General features: G+C 42.9%; 2 protein-coding genes and 1 long non-coding RNA gene across 4 annotated transcripts; 1 reads left to right on the top strand and 2 right to left on the bottom strand.

Annotated features, from left to right (window-relative positions):
- The first annotated feature begins 276 nt into the window (after nt 1-276).
- On the top strand, nt 277-4,957 carry LOC127143419 (uncharacterized). Its single transcript, XR_007814803.1, has 4 exons — nt 277-1,148; nt 2,118-2,170; nt 3,630-3,685; nt 4,185-4,957. It is a non-coding gene; the product is annotated as an uncharacterized LOC127143419 (long non-coding RNA).
- A 223-nt stretch (nt 4,958-5,180) lies between these two features.
- LOC108892627 (uncharacterized) lies at nt 5,181-7,424 on the bottom strand. The gene is made up of 3 exons (XM_018690292.2): nt 7,271-7,424; nt 5,471-5,737; nt 5,181-5,401 (listed from the first exon to the last, which is right to left on the bottom strand). The coding sequence occupies exons 1-3, from the start codon at nt 7,335-7,337 to the stop codon at nt 5,367-5,369; spliced, it is 369 nt and encodes a 122-aa protein (XP_018545808.1). The 5' UTR covers nt 7,338-7,424; the 3' UTR covers nt 5,181-5,366.
- Nucleotides 7,425-10,485: 3,061 nt separating this feature from the next.
- On the bottom strand, nt 10,486-18,465 carry LOC108892626 (synuclein). Of its 2 annotated transcripts, XM_018690290.2 has the most exons (6): nt 18,179-18,463; nt 13,604-13,645; nt 12,591-12,718; nt 12,175-12,201; nt 11,214-11,270; nt 10,486-11,011 (listed from the first exon to the last, which is right to left on the bottom strand). In XM_018690290.2, the coding sequence occupies exons 1-5, from the start codon at nt 18,297-18,299 to the stop codon at nt 11,214-11,216; spliced, it is 375 nt and encodes a 124-aa protein (XP_018545806.1). In that variant the 5' UTR covers nt 18,300-18,463; the 3' UTR covers nt 10,486-11,011. The 2 variants fall into 2 exon arrangements, with proteins under 2 accessions (XP_018545806.1, XP_018545807.1); XM_018690291.2 differs by lacking the exon at nt 12,175-12,201 and having other exon boundaries at nt 18,179-18,465.
- Between the last annotated feature and the right edge of the window lie 207 nt (nt 18,466-18,672).

Here is an 18,672-nt window from a genome sequence, read left to right as displayed (position 1 = left end):
CGAATCCTGATTTCTTCTCCTCCTTGTCGTCGTCGTCTTTGTCAAACAGATCAGAGAAGAATCCTCCTTTTTTCTCCTCTTTCTTCTTGTCGTGTCCAAATGAGAACAGTCCTCCTTTCTCCTTCTCCTTCTCCTTCTTCTTCTTCTCTTTGTCCTTGTCGCCTCCAAATATGGAGAGGAATCCTCCTCCTTTCTTATCGTCTTTGTCTTTATCTTTGTCTTTGTCACCAAATCCCAGAGCACCTTTCACTGCATCCTCCACCATGTCTCCTGCACAACAAACACCACCAGTCAGTTCACACTGCTTCACATGAAAACCATGTCTGTTTGTTTTGAACAGTAACACTGGTATTATTCTCTTATTGTTTGGGTGGGAATGATTGACAGGGACCATACTCTTGGAAGACTCAGGTTTAAAAACACCTGAGCTGCCTGGAACAGGGCGGAGTTTACCTCACAGGACAAAGATGAGAAAATATTTGACAGTAAATGAGTCAGAGTTTGACTAAAGCTCCAATCACCTGTTTGTTTACAAATCAGTTTATGTCACTTTGAAAGTAAATGACAGGATTATTTCTGTCTGTCTGCAGCAACAAGGAGACGAAGGGAAGAAAAAGTTTGACAAGTTGAACCTTTAAACACGAGTTCACTAAATACAACAGTAGCACTTTCTGCTACTTTATCTTCTACACCACATTTATCTGACAGCTGGAGCTACTTCACAGGCTGAGATTATACATTAAAAATACAAAAGTACAACTGAGTTAAACCAGCGCTTTAACTACAGGAAGTACTTTTATTATGACCCTTTAATACAGGAAGTACTTTTAGTGTCATACTTTAACTACAGGAAGTACTTTTACTGTGGTAGTTTAACTACATAACGCTGATAATACTTGTGTACATTTACTGAAGTATGCTGTAAATGTAGGACTTGTTGGTAACAGTATTTGAACATCGTTGTTTTGGTGTTTTTTACTCACAAAAGTGATTAGATTAAAACGATATGACGTCACAGCCGCTGAGAACTGTGGGAGTTTTTTCTCGTGGGAAGAAGCTAGCGTCTCGGCCTCAGATGTGCTAACTGTTAGCTGCTCTCCTGCTCACCTCGGGTGGACTTATCTGTGTTCATTTGCGTTGATGAAAAGGTAGGAGCTGAATAATTATTCCCGCTCCACAGTTTGGTGAAATGTGACTTTTAAAACACTTGTATTAAAGCGGCGGACAGTTAGGCCGGAGAACCGGGACATTTCCGGGTTGTTTTGACCCGCAGCATGACCATACTCACTTTCTGAGGTCTGCGGGTGTTTGTGATAAAAGAAGTGAAATAATTAACTATAAATAACCGATGTTATACAACGAAAAGATCATCAACTTCCTCATTCGGTCACTGCGTCACTGCTTGCGTGTCGGTGGGTGGAGTGAACTCTCTTGTCTTTACTGTAAACTCTTTGGTCAAAACGGCGGTTCTTTGATTCTGTCAACAAACCGGAAGCTAAATCCACCGAAGAGTGATACAGGTGAATACAGGTAAATACAGGTGAATACAGGTGAATACAGGTAAATACAGGTGAATACAGGTGAATACAGGTAACCAGTGGACTTTCCCCACTTCTATGTTAATTAGCTCCTGACCACTATGATGCTAGTTGAGCGAAGTAACTAGCTAGTTGCCTAGCTAACAAGTTAATGTTAGCCTGCTAGCCAACATGATCTCCATCCAGTGTCAGACTGATAACCCAGGCAGAGTTACTGTCTGAATGTAGTTCTCCTGCATTGATATGATATTGTTTAAAACATATTTTGTTTTTGTTTTTGTTCAATAAGTCAGATGATGATTGATGACCATGATTTATAACCAGTCTGCTAGCATCACTTCAACAAACAGAATTATTGTCTCAGTCTGAATGGATCCAGCAGAGGGCGCCATTAACCACCGTAACAGGGCTGTTGGTTCTGTGTCTGAATATTAGACTGATGTTTTATTTGGTGTTTAACTCTTTGATATTAAGTTAATTGTTCTGTTATTAATGTATAATTCATCTCGAGTGAATCACAGCATGTGAAGCTCATTGTGTGAATATTCTGTAATTCTGTGAACTAACTTCTGTTTGCAGAGATAAACACAGACTAATGCAGCCTGGATGACACAGTCACGTCTCTGAAACAGGTGAGAAACAGCTGTTGAACATTAGGAACGCAACAAAAAGACGAGCTTCATCTTCATAGAAAACTGTTGTTGAAACATCAGGACACCATTCAGTTTGTGTCCCCCCCCCCCCCCCCCCCGCCTCAGTGAGGTCAGAGGTCATTCACCTTCTCCTCCTCTCTCTCTCTTTTCTGCGTCACAGTGATTCCATGTTCAACATCTATCAGCAGGACAGTAATATGAGCTTTAATATTAAATAATATTTAATTTTCTCTCCTAAAAACAGAGCGAGTACCAGGAGCTACAGTGTTTTAGAGCGTTGCATTGTGGGTTGTTTGTAGCCTTGTTCTGTTGCTCGGCTAACGCGTGTTTTCCAGTCTGTGCAGTGAGGCGTTCAGAGTGAATCAGCCTTTAAAGTGTTGGTTTAGTTCAGCTGAAGCTGCTGCGACACGTTCTGCTGCCACAGACTGAAAACGACGAGAGGAAAACCTGTCAAAGAGCTGAGAGCTCCAGAGACTGATGAATAAAGAGAGGGAGGGAGAGAGAGGGATGTTAACAGACGTCTGACGGAACAGAAGCAGCTGTAATCACTCACAGAGTAATAGATTACTGCAGGACACAGCTCTCAGCATCGTTTCACCTCTGGTTATTAACATGAAGAAACTCAGCTCTGTGCCACAGAAACTCCACCTCCACCTGGTGTTCAGGTGGAGTAACTGCAGAGCGACACAGACTCACTTCACCTGTCTCCTGCTGGAAAACCACTCAGCAGGAGAAGGATCCAAACTCCTGAGCTGTAAATGAACACCTGGTTACAGACACACAGGAGGTTCAGGTGTGTAGAGCTGTGGCTTCACTGAGCTGATAAAGAAGAACTGAAACTCTGGAGCCCACACAGAGGAGGACAAAGGCCGACGTTCAAAAACCAAACCTACATCAGACTGAATAATAAACACAGAGACAGAGAGAGAGAGAGACAGAGAGAGAGAGAGAGAGACTCTCACTCTACGTCCTCATTAATGAACAGCTGTTTTCACTCCGTTCTGTCAGAGAACTTAGTTTAACTCAGAAACTCAACACTCAGAGATACGAGCTCTAATCCTGACACTGTGTGTGTGAGTCATGCAAATTAGAACCATGAAAAGACGAATCAGTTCCTCTTGAACTCGTTTTTCTTTTTCCTACTCACCCACTTTCTCCCCGACGAATTCTGCGATTTTATTCATCTCTGCTGATCTGTCGTTCTGTCGTTGTCTGTTGTTGTGTCTGCAGAGGGAGAGTGTGTTTTCAGGCAGGTGGAGGTGAGGCTGAGTCTCTCTCAGGTGTGTCCTCAGACAGGACCGACCTGTTCCTCCTGACGCTCTGTTTTCAGCAGCAGTAAACCTTCATTCAGAGAAATGAGCTGTTGAGTTCACAGCAGCCTGTTGTGTGTTTGTTGTGTTTATCTGTTAATGTGTGTTTTCTGTTGTTGTGACGTCAGGTGCAGCTGGAGCCCTGAGTTCTGACTGACAGGCGTCTGTGGAGCCGATGCAGCAGGTTCGTCAAGTTACACTGAGACAAAGAGAATAATGTGTGTCTCTCCCCTCCTCTGTATGACTCACACACACACAGAAACCCGCCTGGGGAAATCCAGGTCAGTCAGTGGTCCAGGTCTGTGAGGACGACCTGCAGATGAGACTCAGGGCTCAAAATACTCAACCTCTCCTCTGCAGAGATTTCCTTGTTTTTATTAAGAAATAATCCTGAAAAGATCCAGGAGTTAAAGGTTCATAGTTTGGGTTTTATTATTTATTCAACATGCAGCAGATTATTTGGCTTCATGATACATTAACATGGTTTTAGAAAACATGGGAACCAGTTTAATAAGGATTTAATAAGAAATAAGCTTTTTGTTACTTGTGTATTTTGTTGTTGCTTTGTTTTGGTTTTTATTTTCCTGATTTCAACAAAGAGAAAAACTAAAACACAAAAACGAGCACATCAGATGGAAACAGACTTCACATCGTGTGTATCATTATCTCTGATGTCCTTTCAGAATAAAACTCCCAACAATCCACTCAGAAACCAGAGGAAACTGAGGCTGCAGAACTTCATTCAGAACTTGAACGTTTTTAGTTTCCTTCAGTGTCAGAGACCCAGTGAGAGCTGACTGAACGTCAGTGGAGACTGACAGGAGCTCAGGGTGAGTCCTGTTTAATAAGGCTCAGTGGAGTCGTATTTAACTGATCTCCCTTCAGACAGTGAAGTAAACAGCAGAGACAGACTGCAGCTCAGGTCCCAGCATCAGGTCTTATTAAACTAAGCTTTAGGATCAGCTCTCTGCTTTCATTGGCTTTAAAAGTCCATGTTTTTATTTTCCTCACCTGGGGACAGAGCAAGTAAAACATCCTGATGATGATCAAACCTTCCAGCTCATATTATAAAGGAAGAATCCAGAGAACATGTGACAGCAACACTTCACTGAATTTATCCACTTTTACCACAACTGTCAACAAACGAATCAGAGGTTAAACTCCTGACCGTTAACCAGACTACACTTTATCTCCTTCACTACAGTACATCTCTGTAGGAAAGACCTAATGTTTCATTTTATTCACTAACATTAAAACTTCTGTTTCCAACTTTTGAATTCAACAGTAGCGTCTGAAATCACCTCCTTTTTTACACAGATGATGATGATGATGATGATGATGGTGATGATGGTGATGATGATGATGATGATGGTGATGATGATGATGATGGTGATGATGATGATGGTGATGATGGTGATGATGATGATGATGGTGGTGATGGTGATGATGGTGATGGTGATGATGATGATGATGGTGGTGATGATGATGATGGTGATGATGGTGATGATGATGGTGATGATGATGATGATGATGATGGATGATGATGATGATGATGATGATGATTGAAGTTTGTGCAACAAACAGTGAAAAAATCCAACAGCAGTTTGATCAAACAGTTTAATGAGTAAATGATGCTGATCTGAACAGACCTCAGAGAAACTCAGGAGACAGTTTGAACCTTTTCATTCATGACAGTGAAGATAATGTGTTTAATTTAAAACCAACAGAGATAACACATCTGATTAAACAGTAAGTCGTGACTGAGCATGATTCTTAATGGTTACATTATTTTCTTATTTCATTTTCAAAAAGCTGAAGGTTTTCCAGAGGAGCAGGTTTTCCTCAGGACGTGGTCTGCAGGGTTTCTATCCAAACAGTCCTCCAAGGGCTTTCTTCACTCCTGAGACAGAGAGAGAATATTAAAGACACCACAACAAACAGCTGCTGAAGTTTCCAGCTGTGGACTCACCTCCTCCGTCTCCTCCCTCCTTGTTGCCACCAACGAGTGAGAGGGCGTCCTCCACGCCGAATCCTCCTTTGTCGTCTTTCTTTCCACCAACGAGTGAGAGGGCGTCGTCCACGCCGAATCCTCCTTTGTCGTCTTTCTTTCCACCAACGAGTGAGAGGGCGTCCTCCACTCCAAATCCTCCTCCTCCTCCTCCTCCTCCTTTCTTCTCCTCCCCCTCTTTCTTGCCTCCACCCAGGGCTTTACCCACGGCGTCCTCCACCAGCCCACCTGCAGATACAAACAGCTCTTTAGTTCCTCTGCACCTGGTGAGGTCACACGGTGATGTGTCCAGGTGAGGGCAGCTCTGTGATCAGCTCTCAGTTTAACAGGAGGACTCAAAAACAACCTCCAGACGATAATGAACGCACAGATCACATGACCACTGGAACCAGGAAGTAGACTGTAGAAAATAGTGCAAATGAAATTCGGTACGGTTACATTTAGTTAGGTGGTCGAGGCTGCCGCTGTTCGTCACATGATCAGAGTGAGACCAATCAGGGAAGGACACGTGACTGATCAGGAAGTGACTGAGGCATCTGCTAAGGTTGAGTTGGAATATTTTGAATTGATTAAAGTTCTAGTCAGAAATAATAGAAATAAATTAGTTTGCAGCGTCTGCCTCTGACAAAACGTTTTGATACAGTTTGTATAAATTAGCCCACATTTCTCATTTCTAATTCAATATTTCCAAATTTCCTCAACCTAACTTCCCATGGAAATTTTCCGTCCCTCGTGTCTGTGTCGTCATTTCCAAGTCTCTGGATGGTTTTTGAGTCACAGTCTGAAAATGTGGCCCCTTTAATGTCTGTAGGTTTTTACTCTTTCAGTTAGTTTTAAATAAATTCTATTTAAAGTGGTTTAAATGCTTGTTCATTCATTTTGTAAAGAAGTGACCAAATTCACACTCGTCTCCAACTTGTCAATCATCTGTTGCCATGGGAAACGAGTTTGCCTGCAGCAACACGTCTTCATTTGATTAAGTAAACTCAGAATAATTTCTCCTGAAGCTCCTGAACTCAGCAGAAAGAAGAACTAATCATCTGTACTTTGTTTGCAAAGAACTGATTCCATCTGTCTGCAGTGTTCACCTGTCGACCTCTTTAAGGTGCAGAGCAGGTGTCTGAACCTCCTGAAAGCTGCTGTTTATTTTTAATCACTTTAAATCAGGATTATAGGACGATAATATTCCTTATTAGATATTAGTTAATGTGTTTCCAGCCTAGAGCGCCACCAGCTGGACGGAGGTCAAACAGGAGACGCTCGCTGTCATATCGATAACCTGCCGGCTGCCGCTCTTCACCTGCTCACACCTGGCTGTCTGTGCTCCAGGTGAACACTCATCATAACACTGTGTCTGTGCAGGTGAGACCTGAGCTCCAGTCCTCCTCTACTACTTCTACTCCTCTACACAGCTGCTCAGTTTAACCTGACTGAAACAAACAAGTTTGAACCAGAAACTCTGATGCTTTTAACGTCAGCTGACAGAGATCACTGCAGAGGAAGAGTTTAAAAAAGGAGGATGCAGGATTATAAGTGAAGTTCGATTCTGTCTGAAGCTGTTAGAGGACAGAGCTGAGACAGTAATGTGAATCATACAGAGGAAAGGTGATAAATCCAGGACGATGCAGTAAAGCCTGACGTCTTTGGACATTTTAAAAATCAAACGTCTGCAGGTTTACAGTGAAACTTCATCTGGTCTGAACCACAGGAAACAAACCTGCTCTGAAAGTGAAAACTCTCTCAGGATATTTTCATACTCACCCACTTTCTCTCCAGCTATTTTTGCAATTCCATCGTTACCCAGCGTGTTCTTCAGGAAGTCTCCCATGGCCACTGGAGTGTGTGTGTTGTGTTTAGAGAGTGTGTGTGGATGGATGGAGGAGGCTTGGTCTTATAGAGGCAGGTGTCAGCGGTGACGCCTCTCCGGTCCTCGCCCTGCAGAGGAATCAGGTGAGGTGTCACGGCCGACCGGTTGCACAGGTCTGACACATGAGGGTGAGGAAGGCTTAATTGTGTTTTACATGGAAACATGAGTCAGTCCAGAGGAGAGGGAGCTCTGAGGCCCTGAGCACTGACTGCAGGCTCAGACAAACAGGTAAACACTGTTATTTCCTCTCCTCCCTCTAGAAGAATTCTAAAAAGGCTGAATGACTCATCACAGAGAGAGTGAGGAGGACTGACCCCCCCCCCCCCCCCCCCCCTCCAGTGAGTCTGTCCCATTCCTCTGAGCCTGTTTTCTCAGTAACACCCTGAGGGGATGATTTCAGAGAGTCTGACTGCACTGACACTGGGCTCTGATTCACAAACTTTAACACGGTGAGACACAGGAACATTTAACCATCAGTTACTGACAGGAAACAACAGACACTGAAACGCTGAAATGAATAAACATGGAGGAGAGGACAAGGAGAAGGTTGAGCCGTGATGGTGCGTCACTTTAAACGCTGCTGCTGCTGCAAGGAATCATGGGACGTCATTCTGTCCTTTCCTAAAGGAAGCTCCAGTGTCTCCTCTGCTGAAGGAGATAAGAGAGGAAGCAGTGAAGGAGACGTCCATGCTGATGATGAGCAGTGCAGTGATGTTTGTGAATGTGACTGAAGTTTATTCAGTAGGTTAAACTTCAGTCTCTGGGCAGTAAGAGAAAGACACAGCAGAAACAGCATCACAGCTGATTTAATATTCATGTTGCCTTTAACCTGTCCAGGTGTTTACGTGTCACTGCCCTCAGAGATAAACTATCGTTTCATCTGTGCAGTCAGATCAGCCGTCCATCACAGTTTTCTGTTCAGCCTGTTGTTGTTGGTGTGGAGGAGATTTGGCTGCTGAGTACAGGTGTTGCCTGAGGGGCAGGTGTACTCTCACCTGTGTGTGACTCCACCCAGCAGCACCTGAACATGTCTTTGTGTGTTCGTGCCAGCAGCTCCGCCTGACCCGACCTGACATACAAAACAAGACCAGTCTGCTGTCTGTGGGAGGAGGACGCAGGTTTCCATGGTTACCTCCTCCTCCATGACAGAGTCCATGATCTGAAGTCTCTGAGTCTTACACCTGATCAGACCTGGTCCAGGTCTCCTTCACTGCTTCCTACCTTATCTCCTTCAGCAGAGGAGACACAGGAGTGATGTCCCATGATTCCTTGCAGCAGCAGCATTTAAAGTGACGCGCCGTCGTAGTTTCACCCACGAACAAGTCAACACATTAGTGTTGAGTATTTGGTAGTATTTTCCTCTCATGTTATTTATTCCAACATTCAGTTTCTGTCTGTTTTCATCTTGAACAGTGTCTCTGCTGTTTCCTGTCAGTGACTGATGGTTAAATGTTCCTGTGTTTCCACGTTAGAGATAAAGTTAGTTTTTGAATCAGAGCCCAGTGTCGGTGCAGAGAGATGGACAACCTGACAACATAACAACAGTAACAACATCCATTGATGACTGTGTGATTTCTTTGGTGTCTCTCTCTCTTTTCTACGTAACAAAGCAGGGATTCAGTCTTTTCAGATGCTGAAACTCTAATTCACACTTTTGTCTCCTTGAGACTCGACCTCTGTAACGTTTAGATTTCCAGCTGCCTCGTGCTGCTGCTGAAAGTCTCTGAATGGTTCAGAAAGCTGCAGGAAGACGTCCCGAAGGTTTGACCACATTACTCTGATTCCAGCCTCCCTTCACTGGCTCCCTGACCACGTCAGATCAGACTTTAAGGTGCTTCTGTTCTCAGAGGTGAACACAGGTCAGGATCAAACCCTTCCTCTGGAACATCAGACAGTAACTGTAAGACTGAGCTGACTTTTAACTTTCAACAACCTGAAACAGAAAAACCACAGAAGTTACTAACTTCAAACTTTCTGCAGAATCAGTCAGAGAGACGAACTGAACGTTCATGAACTCATCTCCTTCTGCCTCAGAACTCTGATCAATCAGACTGATCAATCATCGTGGATCAGCTGAGAGGTCGGGGGCTCTGAGAGCGACTGTTCATATTTCTTGTTTGAAAGTCGAGGTCACGTTGTTTGTAGCCGTGCCTCAGTCGGGGAAACACCCTCTTCTCTCTCTGAGCTCCACAACAAACAAAGCAGGTAAATATTTCAGCTGCTCGGAGAAACAGGTTTGTCGTTAGTTTCAGTTACGTCAGGTAAAACGTGAAAATGCTCTGTAGAAGAAACACTGGAGACCTGCAGGTTCAGAGGAATGTCCTGACTGTTTATCGCTCTGCAGAGATTTGAGGTGATTTTTAGCTGAAGCAGGAACATTTTTATAACAAGAAGTAAATTAATAAGCAGCTTAAGTATCATCAAAAATCTGTCTGAACTGGGTGAGGCCGCTTTAATTACAGGCGTTTAAACCTGTTCAGTGGATTTATTCACGGCTGTTGGACAGAGGTGTGGTGGCAGAAACACTCACATCCTCTTACATGAATATTTTCCTGAATGAGCCAAAGTGAAGTTTGAACAAAGGGAAATAGAAGGAAAATAGAAACAAGATAGAAACAGATCAGATGAGCTCCACTGTTCTGATGTCAGTTCGTCACCAGCTGTTTCTGAACAGGAAAACATTTAGTCTGTGAGTGAAGAGCAGTGGAGCGTGATGATGTGGTGATGGTGTGAATAAATCAGACCGACCCAGTTTCTGCAGCCGAGGTCCCGACACAAACCCTCCATCACAGGAAACTGACGGTGTTCTCAGTGTTTCCTCTTCCTGTTCAGAACTGGCCAATCACAAAGAAGCTGTGACATCACATCCAGATGTTTCCAGTAGCTCCTGAGGATTTTCTGATACCTGAAAATGTTCCTGTGGTTTGAACGGTCAGTGTAGGAGCTGGTGTTATACTGTCCTCTATTGGCCGGAGTTTGTTACTGCATCTTTACATATTTAAGACAGGAAATGACACAGCATGTTTTAAAACCACTGTTGGGACGTGTTGTTGGTCCAGTGCAGCAGCTCATTTATTCTAACAGTGAAGAAGAAACAAACTCGTGCAGGTGGATTTCAAACTTTATTTCACTTCTGTTGTTTTTATAAAAGAAGAAATCACCTCTGCAACAACAGACTGTGTGTGTGTGTAAACTACAGGATTCATCATTAGTTTGTGTGTTTTCTAGTGTATTAAGTGTGTGTCAGTAAAGCGACATGCATTTAAAAGGCTTCAGATACCTGTCTGTCAGGGGGCGGGGTCAGCTTGATTGACACAAAGTGGGTGGGGTTTCTAGGACACTTGACTCATCTCACACCGACCAATCAGCTGAGAGCAAACAAATCTGACCTGATTAAACAAATCTGTGTGTGTGTGTGTGTCTGTGTGTGTGTGATGAGTGACGAGTATGATGCAGAGGCTGTGTAACCATGGCAACAGGAGGGAGGATGGGGATTTCTATTGGTTAATGTGGCTAAGTTACACGCGGTAGATAAAGCATCTCTGAGGGTTCGGGAGGGTCAGAGGTCAAAGCGTCGAGCGACGGCTAAAATGTTAAGTTTCTCCTCAGTTGTTCGTCTTCTGTGACGGCAGAGTCTGAGAGAGAAAATGAAATTACATTAGAAATAATTCACAAATGTGAAGAGAACATGTGATATTTTAAACAGTGTTCATTTCACTGTTACCAGGTAAAGTTGTATGGGCTCTGTACTGACCCACAATGGCCTGGTTTGTTCAATTCAAATCTTCTGTACACAAGTGAAACAGGTTGAAATGTGATTTTCTGCAGTTTCCTCACCTACTGTGCAGCCTGTTCAGTCTGTTCACCTCCTGCTTCTGTTTTTGGGAGGTCAGCCTGCAGGGGAGAGAGAACAGAGGTCACATGACTGATACAGATCCATCCATAAACAAAGCTACATCAGCCCCAAAACAAGTAGCCTGTGTTAACTCAGTTTTAAAAAAGGAACACATTTGGACAGTGCCTGTTATTTAAAGGCAGTCACAATGAAGGAAAGGCTGGATTTTACTGAGTTCATCCCTATAACTGGAAGTAACAGGATGAGTAGCGATAGAACGATTTATGATTTTATCGTCCATCACAATGAAAAGCTGTCACAGTAGGTTGATTGTAGTGAATTTCCATCATCGGGGTAATAATTAATATCTGTCTATCCATCACAGTCCTGTGTTGATTTATTTTGAATCACCACCAAATATACAAATACATTTTCTTTCTTTCTTTGAAATGTTCAGTTGTTAGTAGAATAGAGAAGAGTGTCATCAGCATAAAGGTGGACATCACATTTTCGTTAACGACGTACCATGCATCCTTCTCCTTCATGCTTTGTTAGTTGTATATGAGTGAAAACATCATCACACATTGAAATTAGCAGCTTGCCTAAATATCAGTAATGCAAATAAAAGTCAAAATTTTCAGAAGTTATTTTTATTAGAATTGTGGCCTAAATGAGAACGTTTGGTCTTATTGCAGCTTTTAACACCATTGATCCCCAAAATAATTAGACATCTCTGGTTATTTATGCGTTAAAGTACGGCCATAGCCACCATCAAGGATACTGAGGTCGTGTTTTTCTGGGTGTTTGAAATGAAAAATATTTTCCCATTTTGTTAAAATCTTTGTTAAAACATCTGTGAGTCCTGAAAGGCATTTTAAGTCAGAAAATCATTTCAGGCAACGAGCATCAAGCCATGCAATCAGTCAGTCGCTTAACCCCCCCACCCCCCAACCAATCAGGCACCTCCTCAGCCACTGGTCCCGCCTCCTCCTGTTCACAGCCAATCACCAGAGATTTGTGAATGAGGAAAGACAAAAAAAATTAAGGTATCAAGACAAATTATAACAATTACTGTGGGAACTGTTTGCTGTTATGCTACATATAGTTATGACAATATGGAAAATTTTCTATTTTCTAAACAAAGTGAAATACTAATGTAAATAAATCAGAATAATGTTCTTTTTTTGGTCTAAATAAACTTAAAAGGTTTTTTTTAAACTGAAGAAACTGACTGAATGAGCTTAAAACTAAAATTAAATATTCAGATAAAGTGAACAAAAAACGAAAATAAGATTTAAATATTTAATAGATCATTTTAATTAACAGAAATAAAAACACATTAGCGCCGGTCTGGGGTCATGTGACGTGACATCACTCACCGTGCTGACGAATCCGCTCGCCACAGCTGCGTTCTCCACCCCCTCCACCGCTGCCTGGGCGACCTCGTTGGCTCCAGAAACTGCAGTGTCAGCGACGATGTTGGCCTGTTCGGTCGACTTCTGGGCAACTGGACAACAGGGAACAAAGTGTACGTTTTTTAATGTACATTAACGTCTTGAAATCCACTGTCCCACCTGTGGGACACCTCTGTGAAGCCTCTTCAGGTCTGTTCTGGACTGTCTACAGCATCTGATTCTCTCTGAGGATTTCAGGATCCTTGCATCACAACAACATCCACTGTGTTCCTCCAAGGATTGTCGTCTGGCATCACCATCCCTGCACACAAGGTGTCTCAGTCCAGACTGTTCTGGTTTGTGGAACCAGCTCCAAAACCCTATCAGAACAGGGGCGTCCCTCTCTATCCTCAACAGTCTCACAGTTCCCTCTCCTGATCAGAGTCCTCAGGTCTGATAATCTGATTCTCCTGTAGTGTGAGGTGTGTTAAGACTGATGTTACCCTCCCTGATCTGCTCTGAAGACGATCGGAGTAGTATCATCACTTCTTCCTGCTCATCATCTGCCATGTTTGTTTCCTCTGAAGTGGTCAGATGTGGAGTTGTGAGAGGTCAGACTCTGGTTGTTGGTGGTGAATCTGTTAGTGTGTGGTGTGGCTGTGTTGGTCTTCTCTCTGCACATCACACACTACAAGAACACAACTGTGACAATCTGACATGATCTGTCCTTGTGTTTGATCTCTCATGTTTTCTAAATTGGTTAAGATATTTAAAATCTTTTAGTGTGTCCTGCACTTCGCTGCCTTTACAATATTTTGTACTTCTTCCTCAGTTCTCACTTCACGGTCTCCTGAAGCTTTAGTTTCATCTCTCACATTGGACATCGACTAAATTAACTCCTGACATTGGGAAAAGTTGTCTGAAAAGGATTTTAACTGTTCTGTATGTAGAGGATAGAACGACCAAGAAATGTTTGATGTGTGAAGCAGTTTGTTTACCTGTGTTAACACTCGTCACCACTCCCTCCATTGTCTTGTTTCCTGGAAGAGAGAGGGAGGAGAAACATGAGGAAGTCATGTTTTCTCAATGTAAAAGAACAAACATCAACTCATCAACACCTCCATCACTGCCGTTCTTCATCTTTAGACCGCCGGCGTGTCGACTGATGATTGTTGTGTTGCAGAAACAGCAGAACTAAATCAAATATAAATCAGGTACAGGAGCACATATCATCAAATCAAACAGTCCTGTATTAGAGATGGGCCTTCAGCCTTATATTTGATCATACATAAATACATGTCTTGCATATGTTTCAGATTAGAGGCTTTCTAGCAGCTTCAGTGGTATAATGTCTTACCTTGGTGTTAAAGGTCAAACATTTGTAAAGTAAAACTAAAAGTGACCTGAAGTGTTTCTGTTAAAGAGCAGTTTCTCTGTTTGACATTTTCTTTTATTTGAGATTTTATGGGATGAAAGAGGCTCACATCAGATCAGAAACAAAAATATCAGATTCACTGCAACTTGTCTTCTGTTCAGTAGAAAAACAGATCTGAGGGAATAAAATGAAGTTGAGATTTTCAGCAGCTGTTTTAGTCGGAGCAGTCTGAGAGTGAATCTGGATCTGACCTGGTTTCTGAACTGAGCTCAGCTGCTCTCTGAATTATTGATTCATGTCACCCAGTTTACACCGAGACAGCCAGCAGTCGCTTCATGAAGCCTGTTCTCTGCTCTGTACGTCTGTATTTTACTCTCACTTCTGACTGTGTTTACTTTTCTTCAGATTTAGAGCTGTTTGTTTTCCTGTTACCCTTCATATCTGTGGAGCAGCGCCTAGTGGACATTAGAGGAACTGCAGCTGACTGCAACACCCGACTTGCTCTTTGGCCCAGATTTCAGTGGTGGGATGTAACTAAGTACATTTACTCAAGTACTTTTCCATCTGATGCCGCTTAATACTTTTTACTGCGTTACATCATGTCGTGTTCCTCCAGACGTTTCTGAGCAGGCTTGGTGGCTTGGTGGGTTTGTCTTCCTGCTGGAGGAGGACCCTGACATTGGGGAGTGATTTTTACATTTTAACTGGCAACAAAGAGATTTTCTTTTTGCAGTTTACACTGAGAGAGATTTTAGTTTGTTTTCACTCTTTCTTCAATAAATCCTTAGATGTATCGTGAGTGTATCGAATCGTGGGCCCTGTATCGAGTATTGAACCGATATTGATCATGAGGCAGTTGAATCGTTACACATCTGCTAAGGAGTGTGTGTTTTCCTGCAGACACATCAGCTGAATCACAGGAGTATAATATTTTCAGTGCAGGGCCTGTAAAGGTTGTTTCTTCAGAGCGGTACCTCTGTTTTAACTTTGGTAAAACTTCATCCAGCAGTGGCAGATTCAGTGATAGTTCTCCCAGTGGGCGTTGTGCCGGTCGGACATGTGACGGATCAGACTGAACAGAGTCTTTGTCTGAGTGAACACAGTCTGTGATTCACTGTCTTACAACATAGAAACACAGTGTGTGGAAACACAGCAGCTGTTTCCAAACAGGCAGCAGAGTGAAGGAGGATTCACTGGACATTAAATCAGTTACAGGAAGAAGCTTATAACCAGATGTGATGCATATTTGATCAGGCCGCAGGTTTTATCTCCTCTAATGGCTCTTTTCTTTTTGTTTTTTTTTTTCTGCCACTGAAGTTGGACTGTAATCGATAAATTATTATTGTATTATTGTGTTTTCATCTTTAGCAATCATCCCTGATCTGCTTTGCCAACAAGCTGAGTCTGAAATGTCCCGAAAGGTCACAGAGGATAAAACCTTTAGGGAACAATGACACTTTAACTTAAAATGTGATGATGTATCAGTGGTGCATTCACTGCTTGTTTCTATAAAACATCTGTTAGTGCAGCTTTAATTTTACCTCAAACATGAAGGTACAGCTACAGAATGGAGGCAGGATGTTCAGGTGCAGACTGTCTGAATCCAACGCCAAAAAACCAATGGAAAAAATATCCTTTGTTCCACTCATGGTTTGTAGTAATGCATTTGGTTTGCTTGAATATTTTTTGTGCAAAGAAACTAAAAGGAAAAAGTTTCTCACCTCGTCCACTGATTGAGACCACCTTTATCTTCTCAGAGAAATGCTTTGGTTTTAGCCGAGGCAAAGCAGGTTGTGTTTGTGTAAAACTCACTGGACAAGAATCATTTTCTGTTTCAACTGTGAAAAAGAGAATTTCAGTTTTCACTGTGGGGCCTGGATTTGGCCCACAGGCCGCTGTTTGCCCACCACTGAACAACTGACCAACAGAAAACTTGGGTCAGGTGAAAGATCATCATTGCTTCATTACTGAGGGAACAGGATGAAGAAATGTTGTCGTCTGATCAAAGTGAATTTTTGCTGAACTGCCAAGAGAGAGATTTGTTCTGATGTGAACTCTGTGATTACTGAAGAACAGAGCTGTTTTCAGACCTGCAGCTGTTTCCTCTGGTTCAGTGGATGAGTTGGTTAAAGTGTTTCCTGATCGCTCAGCTTGATCATTTATCTTTAACTGGACAGTAAATATAGATTGTTTTCATTTGTACCATTGGGACGATCCCTGATCACCTGTTGTTTCTCTGTGTAATTGTTGTTCTTCAGGTTGGATCTCCCTCTAACTGAGTGAGAGTCAGAGGATTCAACTGCTGGAATCAGACCCAGAGAGTTCAGAGTGAAGCTGAACTGGAGATCAGTTAAAAACCAGAGTTCATCATCAGAAAACTGACGGAGATATCAAGAAGTTTGTTGTGTTTGTTACCGCGGCAGCACTTCCTGCTTCAGCTGTGTTACAGGTGTGTATCCTATCCTTAGAGTCTGACAACATTAAGACAGGATTCCTACAGAGACAGAGCTTTTAGTTTAACCAGAGATCATCTCTACATATCAGTACCAGACTCCATTGACAAAAACAGGGATTTAACTGGGAGCTGCTGGAATACCACTGCCTCCATCTGTCCTCTGTCCTTCTATCCTTCCATTCATCTCTCCATCTTTCCCTCATTCCTTCTTTCCTTTTTACCTTTCTTCCTGATTCTTGTCGTCCGCCATGACTCCCTCCATCCCTCCCTTAAAGTTGTTGTTGAGTTTCACTCGTCCTCCATCCATCTCTTCATCTGTTCATCTAATCCCTCCTTCACTTTCACCAAAAGTATTTCTCCTCCTCTTCCATCATCCTTCCCTTCATCTCTCCATCTTTCATCCATCCATTCTTCCCTCGTTCCTACATCAGCCTTGAATTTCATGCAGTGTCATGATGGATTGTTCTTCTCCTCCATCTCTCTCTCTGATTTAAATAGTATAAAATTTCATCCTCTTGTCCTCCACCTATCATTCCCTCCATCCTTCTATCCCTCCCCTCATCCTCCCTACTTTGGTGTTGAATTACATTCGTCCTCCACCCCTCCATCGCTCTTTCCATCTGTTCATCACTTCCTCTTTTTCTTTCCACTAAAATAAAAACCTCACATCTGAAATTTATCTGAACACTTTGATGTCAGATTTCTTTTATTCCTCCACCCCCCCCCCCCCCGCCCTTCTATCTCTCCTCTCATCCCTCCATCCGTCCATTCCTCCTCTCTGAGTGTCAGGATGAATTGCACTTTTCATCTCTTTCTTCTGACTTAAATATTTTAAAATTCTTTTCTCTTTTCACTTTAATTTGATTTTAATATTTTAAGATTCATCTTCTTGTCCTCCACCTATCACTCTGTCCATCCCTCCATCTTTTCTGTCATTTTCAGTCAGATAAACTCCCGGTGTCATGATGAATTGCACTTTTCCTCCACCTCTCTCTCTCTTTTCTCTTTTCTTTCTCATTTGAATATTTTAAGACTCGGTTTCTTGTCCTCCACCCGTCGCTCCCTCCATCCTTCTATCCCTCCCTTCACCTATCACTTTGTTGTTGAATTTCACTCGTCCTCCACCCTTCCTTTTTTCATTTTCCACCTGAAGATCTTTGTGCATTTTGATGTGAAAGTTAACTTTTATTTCCTTTTTTATCCTTCCATCCCTCCTCCTGTCTCTCTCTCCCTCCCTTCATCCCTCCATCCATCCATTCTTCCCCTCACAGTGTCCTGATGAATTTTACTTTTCACCCCCGTCTCTTTTCTATCACATTTCTTTTTCTGATTTTAATATTTTAAGATTCAGCTTCTTGTCCTCCAACCATCCCTCCATCATTTTTCATTAAAAAACAAGTCACCAGAGCTAAAACTTTAATGTGAAGTTTGATCCCTCCATCCATCCATCCGTTCTTCAAATGCATTTTTCATCCCTCTCTCTCTCTCTCTCTCTCTCTCTCTCTCTCCCACCTCTTTTTTCTGATTTTTTAATATTTCAGCGTTCAGCTTCTTCTCCTCCACCTCTCTATCCCTCCATCCCTCTCTTCATCCACCACAGTTTGGTGTTGAATTTCACTTCATCCATCCTTCCTCATCTCTCCATCAGCCCCTCTTTTTCTTTTTCTCCACCTGTTTTTTTCTATCCTCACTTTCTCCTTTACTTTTTCATCCATCCATCCATCCATCCATCCTTCCTCTCACCGACATAGATGACCCCCTCCTTGGTCTTGGCGGCGGCCTCCTCCACTCCGGCCTTCGTCTTCTCGGCGGCGGCCACCACTCCATCCTTCGCCATGGAGAATCCCTTCTTCAGAACGTCCATGATGCTCTGCGTTTCCTCTCTTCTTCTATCTTCCTCTCGTTTTCTCTCTGCTCTTCTGTCCCTCCTTCTTCTTCCTCTTCTTCTCCTTCCTCTACTGCTGCTGCTCCGTCTGCCTCGGTCGTCTCGTCTCTTCTCGTCTGTCGGTGATCTGTTCTTTCTGCTAATGGATGAGAGAGAGAGAGAGAGAGAGAGAGAAGGGGTGGGGAGAGGGCACGTGAGAGAGAAAAAGAGGGAGAGAGAGAGAGAGAGCTATTACGAGAAAGGGAGGGAGAGTCATGTAGAAGCAACTTGTTCACTGAAGCAAACAGAACCGAGAGAGAGGGAAGTGGTGGAGAGAGGAAGAGATAAGAAAGGACAGATAGAGGAAAAGGAA

This window comes from Lates calcarifer, linkage group LG16_LG22, assembly GCF_001640805.2.
Source record: "Lates calcarifer isolate ASB-BC8 linkage group LG16_LG22, TLL_Latcal_v3, whole genome shotgun sequence".
Classification (NCBI taxonomy): domain Eukaryota; kingdom Metazoa; phylum Chordata; class Actinopteri; family Centropomidae; genus Lates; species Lates calcarifer.
Note: the sequence above shows the minus strand (reverse complement) of the source record. Positions and strands in the feature narration are given on the sequence as shown.